This window comes from Clarias gariepinus, chromosome 2 (assembly GCF_024256425.1).
Source record: "Clarias gariepinus isolate MV-2021 ecotype Netherlands chromosome 2, CGAR_prim_01v2, whole genome shotgun sequence".
Lineage (NCBI taxonomy): Eukaryota > Metazoa > Chordata > Actinopteri > Siluriformes > Clariidae > Clarias > Clarias gariepinus.
In genome coordinates this window covers 375,001-382,500 of record NC_071101.1, presented here as the reverse complement: position 1 = coordinate 382,500, position 7,500 = coordinate 375,001, and the positions used below count along the sequence as shown (strand labels likewise).

Genomic DNA, 7,500 nt, shown 5'->3' with positions numbered 1-7,500 from the left:
AATTATTTAAGTTTGTATGGAATGTGAACGTGTATGAATCAAAATGGTCAGTTTGTCCCTGATGAACAAGCCGAGGGCGACAGTGGCAAGGAAAAACTCCCTGAGATGGTAATAGGAAGAAACCTTGAGAGGAACCAGACTCAACAGGGAACCCATCCTCATCTGGGTGAAACATACCCCTTTTCCACTGCTCTGGTTCCCGTGCCGGTTCCGTGCCGGTTCCCAATTTTGAAACCAGTGCCGCGCTTTTCCACAGAAAAAAATTGGTGCCGGTGCCCAAAAATAAGCACCGAACGGGCCCCTAAACTCTGCTGGTCTAGTTGCGAGAACCCGTGAGGTCACAAGCGGAGGGCGGAGTTATAGGGGGCATTAAAAAAAATGGCGCAGACCCAAAGTCCGTTAATGTGGAGCGCGGACGAAGGGAAAACGTTATTTTGGGCATTTTGGACATTTGCCGAGATTTAGCAAAAATTGGAAAGTGCTTTAAGAAAAAAAAAAGTGTATGAGGAAATAAGAGAAGAACTTATAGTCGCAGGCTTCACACGAACAACCGACCAAATAGTGTATAAGCTAAAAAAAACTGAAGAAAGACTTTCAGCGGTTATAAAACGTCGAATAAACTGCTTTTGGATACTGAAATACATTTTCATACTAGTTTGGAGAATAACCAGTAAACTGACTTCGGCCATGGTCGTTTCTGTTAAGTGGGCGTGGCCTGTGACATATTATCATGCAGCTCCCGCTGAGCTCCTGTCTAGTGTAAATGCGGGCCGGTTCTCGGTACCTGGCACCAGTGTAGTGGAAATGAGGTAACAGAGAGCAGGAATTGATCTAAACTCATACTGTTTGTTAGGTGGCAGCCAGTTCAGTATAACAGTTGATGTTAATTGATGTCAATATGGAGTCCAAGTATTTATTGGAGACTCAAGTAGACTTTCTAGTCTTGAACTATTGAGCAACTGCAGCCAAGTCAAGTCCTTAGAGAAACAGCTGTCAACACCAGTCGAGGCCAGAACCGTCTTCATGGTAGAGTGAAACCATCCCCAGACACCAGACCCATCCCAAAGAGACACACCCATCCATGTGACGAGATCTCCAACCAGAAGCGGGGCACCAGGATGAGTCAGACAGGTCCGGAGGGCAGAGGGAGTTTGGATTACTGGCAGTTTAGGAACGACATGTGTAGCTCGACAGAGAGAGGGGGAGAGAGAGAGAGCGGGAGAGAGAACAGAAGAAGGGAGAGCAGAAGAGGCGAGATAACACTTAGGTCTGGTCGCAGTCAAATAATGTATAATGTAAATGTATATTTAGTGTAGAGTGCAAGCAGAGACTCCGGCAGGACTAACTATGACATCATAACTAAAAGGGAGAGCCAGAAGGAAACACAGACATGAGGGGGAACTGAGATGTAAAGCAAACAATTACCTCACCGTCAACAAACCTGAGTGATCAATGAGAGTGGGGAGGACAGCATCCAAACATACCAGTTCACCATAATACTCTACGTCCATGAGTCCCCCAGATCTGCTCCTTTACCTAAGGCAAATCTATTTATAAAAATGCCTGGCTAAATAAATAGGTTTTTAGCCTGGACTTAAACACTGAGACTGTGTCTGAGTCCTGAACACTATTTGGAAGACTATTCCATAATTCCAATGGAGTGAAGATAAGATAGGGGTGATGTGCTCGTATCTTCTGGTTCTAGTGAGAACTCTCGCTGCTGCATTCTGGACTAGCTGAAGCTTATTTAAGCACCTAGTTGAACAACCAGACAGTAAGGCATTACAATAGTCCAACCTAGAGGTGATAAAAGCATGAACTAGTTTTTCTGCATCATTTAGCGACAATATATTTCTTATCTTGGCAATATTTCTGAGGTGAAAGAATGCTATCCTGGTAATATTATCTACATGAGCTTCAAATGAAAGGCTGGAATATATAATCACACCAAGGTCTGTTGCACTTGATGGAACAGAAAGGCCATTTACTTTAAAGTTACAGAGTGAGCTAGAATCTTAAGTCTAGCTGTATGCGGCCCTAGAACTTCTGTCTTATCTGGATTAGGCAAAAGAAAGTTAATTAGCATCTAATTTCTTATGTCCTGCACACATTGCTCAACTTTAGTAAGCTGGTTTATCTCATCAGGTTTTGCTGAGACATATAACTGTGTGTTGTCAGCATAACAGTGAAAACTAATACCATGCTTACGGATTATGTTGCCCAGAGGAAGCATGTAAAGGGAAAAAAGCAGTGAGCCTAAAACTGAACCCTGTGGAACACCAAACTCCACTTGAGAACATGCAGAATAATCACCATTTAAGTCTACATACTGATACCGATTGGTCAAATACTGTAGAATCTGAGCCAGGAGAGGGCTGTACCCTTAATTTCTACTACATTTTTTAATCTGTGATGAAGAATACTATGATCAATGGTGTCAAAAGCTGCACTGAGATCGAGTAATACACAACCTTGGTCAGAGGCCAATAGGAGGTCATTTACTACTTTAACGAGTGCTGTCTCCTGTGATGAGGCCTAAATCCTGACTGATACAGTTTATGTATGCTATTTCTATGTAGATATGAGCATATCTGCTTCGCTACTATTTTTTCGAGAATCTTAGAGATGAAGGGGAGGTTTGACAACGTACTGAGCCTTGTGGGACACCAGTGGAGAGTGGAGTAGATGCGGGTCCCTCCATGACACCCTTATACGGAAGAACTTCTAGGGAGAAAGCAAACCATTGCCATGCCGTGCAACAGATTGCAAGGCTTGTAAGGATAGACAAGAAAATCTTGTGGCTCACCATGTTAAATTCAGCTGAGAGAACCAGGAGGATAAGGACAGATGACAGTTTAGCTGATCTAGCATTATGTAGTTTCGCAGTGACAGATGTGTTGTTTTGAATCCGGATTGGTTTGGATCATTGAGGTTGTTTTGCGAGAAATATAGAGACTTTCGGTTGTAAACAGTATGTTCAAGAGTTTTAGAGAGAAAAGAGAGAAATGATACCATGCGATAGACAAATCATGATTAGCTGACCGATGTCCGCTGGATCCAGGCAGGGTTTCTTGAGGATGGGAATCACCTTTGCCTTCTTAAATGCAGCAGAAACATGACCAGATGATATGGAATGGTTGATAATGGTTGAGATGAAAGGAAGGAGCATTGTGGACGGAATTGGGATTAACAAACAGGTTGTGGGATTAAATTCTAATTCTCCTGCTGCTAGCACCTAATAACTTATGATTAATTGTTTAAGTGTTAGTTTAAGTGTTAATTTGTGTTAAGTGTAAAATAATAACTAGAAAATGTTATTTAATGTTCAACAGGTTATTAGATATGTAGCAATAGATACGTAGGTAACTCGTGCCTTACTAATAAACAATTTAAAAATAAAGATTTATAAGAGCTATAATTAACGATTGAATGCTGCTCTAGGTAATAAATACTGTAGAGAGGTTAGTTTTGAGTAATAATTATTTATTTAAATAATAAATAACAGCTGTGTTGTGGATAATAATTATTACTGTTAGCTACCACGGACTAACTTATCCTTTTTTTGTTTTATCACAAGTCATGATTAATTATTAAATTTTCAATTCAATTTTATTTGTATAGCGCTTTTAGCAATTGTCATTGCCGCAAAGCAGCTTTACACAATCAAAAGAATTATTTAAGGGCTAATGAGGGCTGATTTACCCGTTAGCTAACTGGCTAGCTAAATCGATTGTGTTTAAGTACTCATAAATGTTAAAAACTCTACTTCTACTGTATAGTGTCATTTACAGAGCGCTTAGCAACAACTTTTACTTCCGATTTGTTGTTAAAATGTGAACAAAGGTCTTCATATAACCGTCATGACACACAGTTACAGCAACCGCTAACATATTTAACACTAAACCATAAAGTGCTGTTTAAAGAGAATCTTTGCTGTTCTTACCAAACAGAAAGAAAAATTTGATTAATTACTATCACACAAACTTGCTAATATTAACATCTATCACTGTTAGCATTTCCACCACACATACACACAGATATGAGTGACGTTCAGTGTTAGCTGTGTGTCCTGTCAGACTGGTTTGTCTCACATTCACGTGATTATTGACCTGGATTTGTTTTTAATACACACACACACACACACACAATTGTTTTCTCTGCTGAAGAAAACTTGGCTAAAGGCTGTGTGTTTTGTGGCTAAACGCTAAAAGCTATCCACCCACCACATAGGCTATAGCTAAATAGCTAACACTGACTGTGTGAGGCTGTGATGGCTAAAGATAACAAATACTTCAGGTTCTACCAGTGACTAAAAGCACTAGACGATGGGCTAAAGCCACGACAGGAGATGTTTATTGCAATGGTTAGCATTAGCGGTCAAACTTCCTGCTCTGTACACGTAAACACACCGGTGCTGTCCCCTAGTGTTTAAGTAGAGGTAGTGCTTGTAAGGATGATGACGCTAAACAGAAGTATTGTGACTCTCCTCAGAGACTGATAAATCTCCTCCATCGGTATTTAATGCTGCAGTATTGAGGATGAGGGGATTCTGTGTCATGTCTGCTAGCCCGGCTTAGCCGCTAACGCTAACCCTTGCCTTAAATAGGCTTACAAACCCGTAGCGGTTGTCTAAAGTCTCAGCTAACACACATGAGATTGAATTGAATTGAATTATAATTGGTGATAATAATAAGCCATATTTAACTCATAACTTAAAAAATGAATAAGTCATTGATTGAAGATAATATTTAATTAAAATTATATTAAATATTAAAATAAATTAAACAATTAAAACTAGTAGTACTTTATTAAATTTAGTGTTGTGTTTTTTTTTAATTAGCAGCGGACGTGTCTGAGGTGGAGAGCTCCAGCTTGTTGTCGGGGGCGACGGACACTGACGAGGGGCTGGACATGTTTCAGGAGGCGGGGCCTGGTGTAGAGGGGGCGGGGTCTGTATGGAGTGTGAGCTGCAAGCTGCAGAAGGCCGTGGAGAAGCTGCTCATCACCCTGAGTCAGACACACACGCAGGTACGGCAAGCACACAGGGACAAAAAAACACTCACGCTCTGACTCCGCCCACCATCACCATGGGAATGCCACAGGCCAATCAGAGGGCAGGATTATCAACCGTTCTAACTGAATAATCTATAGAATGAAATGGTTCCTCTGTGTGGATCTGTAATGGTAGTGGGCGGAGTCGGGGCCATCAGCCTGCCAATGAATACGGGGGAATTAGCATAAGGCCTATGATCCATGAGACTGTAGTTTTTAGTAAAGTGTGTGTGTGTGTGTGTGTGTGGAGGGGTTTGCGTCTGTTTGCGTGGTTGTGTAAACTTTTAAGTCAGATGCAGTCAGTGGATCTTGTTTAAACATATGCAAATCATGTATCTCACTCTGTCTTACTCTCTACCTGTCTCACTCTCCGCCTGTCTCTCCACCTGTCTCATTCTCTACATGTCTCACTCTCCACCTGTCTCTCCACCTGTCTCACTCTCTACATGTCTCTTTACCTGTCTCACTCTCCACCTGTCTCACTCTCTACCTGTCTCTTCACCTGTCTCACTCTCCACCTGTCTCACTCTCTCGTGTTGAGATGGGTTTTTTTTGTAGTTAAAGACTTCCCTGTGTCTGTATTTGCGTGGTTGTATAAACTTTTCAGTAAGATGCAGTAGACACTGATCAAAGACATGCAAAACCTTGTCTCACCCTCTGCCTGTCCCACCCTCTGCCTGTCTCACCCTCTGCCTGTCTCACCCTCTTGTGTTGGTAATGAACCCCGTCAGTCTGAATATTTCTTAATTATTATTTTTTTTATCAGTAGGTATAGGGTAACAAGTGTGTATAATTTTTTTTTTGTGTGTGTGTGTGTGTGTGTGTGTGTGTGTGTGTGTGAAGTGTGTTTGGCCCCTGAAGGCTTCAGAGTGAAACTGCTCACGTAGGCTAAAGGCTGTCACATTTTTATCTTTGTAATGTTAGAGCCTGAATCCAGTCTGACAAGGTGCTGGGTGTGTGTGTGTGTGTGTGTGTAAGGACATGCCCATGTTCCCTCAGGCTTGTAAGTCCCGCCCTGTGTGATGTATGACCTGAGCGCACACAGACACACAAACCAGGAAGTGCATACTGCTGTGTGTGTGCCGCTGTGTTATACACTCTGCTGCTCTCACACTCCGTCTGTGTGTGTGAGTTCTGTGAGTGTGTAGTGTTTAGTGTGTGTGAGTTGTGTTTTTGTGTGTGTGTGTGTGTGTGAGAGGTTAATGAGGGACTCGACTCTCCCGGCGGTGTGGAGCGTTGCCACGGCTGCAGAGGGAATGTTGTTAATGAGTGAACGACAGAGCGAGAGGAGGTATTGAAACATGACCTGCACTGGACTCACCAAGGATTTACCTCACCTGGACTAAAGGACGAGTGAGAGGAGGAGAAGGAGTGAGAGGAGGAGAAGGAGTGAGAGGAGGAGTGATAATGAAGGAGTTACGGCTGAAACACAAAGTTGTTCTGGATTAGTGACGAGACGAAGAGAGAGACACGGAGAGAGAGAGGGGGGGGAATGGAGAGAAGCGGTGAGACATACAGAGCGCAAGAGAACGAAGATGAGTGTGAGAGAGAGAAGATGAGAGAGGGACGAAAGCAGCAAGACATACAAAAAAGAAATTAAGATAAACCTTAATTAAACAGAGTAACTGAGCTGCTGTGTGTGTGTGTGTGTGTGTGTGTGTGTGTGTGTGTTTACTTTATCCGTGGTGACAGTTGCTTAGTGGTACGATGCTCCGTCACACACACACTCCTCCGTGCCTGTCACTCGTTCACATCTCTCCCTCCGCACTCTAACAGACAGGCAGTGAGACAGACAGACGGGCAGGCAGTGAGACAGACAGACAGGCGGGTAGTGAGACAGACAGACAGGCGGGTAGTGAGACAGACAGACAGGCGGGTAGTGAGACAGACAGACAGGCGGGTAGTGAGACAGACAGACGGGCGGGTAGTGAGACAGACAGACGGGCAGGCAGTGAGACAGACAGACGGGCAGGCAGTGAGACAGACAGACAGACGGGCAGGCAGTGAGACAGACAGACAGACGGGCAGGCAGTGAGACAGACAGACAGACGGGCAGGCAGTGAGACAGACAGACAGACGGGCAGGCAGTGAGACAGACAGACGGGCAGGCAGTGAGACAGACAGACAGACGGGCAGGCAGTGAGACAGACAGACGGGCAGGCAGTGAGACAGACAGACGGGCAGGCAGTGAGACAGACAGACGGGCAGGCACTGAGACAGACAGACGGGCAGGCAGTGAGACAGACAGGCAGTGAGACAGACAGACAGACGGGTAGTGAAACAGACAGACAGACGGGTAGTAAAACAGACAGACAGGCAGGCAGTGAGACAGACAGACGGGTAGTGAGACAGACAGAATGGAGTCATACTGGCCGTACTGCAGCTCCCGTGAGGTGGACGTTGTTTGGGGGGACGGAGCGGACATGTACGAGGTGGAGTCGCGTATCC

At 44.0% G+C, this 7,500-nt stretch overlaps 1 protein-coding gene across 7 annotated transcripts in view; it reads left to right on the top strand.

Annotated features, from left to right (window-relative positions):
- akap9 (A kinase (PRKA) anchor protein 9) overlaps nucleotides 1–7,500 on the top strand; it is a 62,286-nt gene that overhangs the window by 28,893 nt on the left and 25,893 nt on the right. For 6 of the 7 annotated variants that reach the window (XM_053512969.1, XM_053512932.1, XM_053512960.1 and 3 more), the window contains one exon: nucleotides 4,841–5,028. In XM_053512969.1, coding sequence (XP_053368944.1) covers nucleotides 4,841–5,028 — 188 coding nt within the window. The remainder of the gene's footprint in view (nucleotides 1–4,840; nucleotides 5,029–7,500) is intronic. The other variant, XM_053512943.1, reaches the window with a different exon arrangement.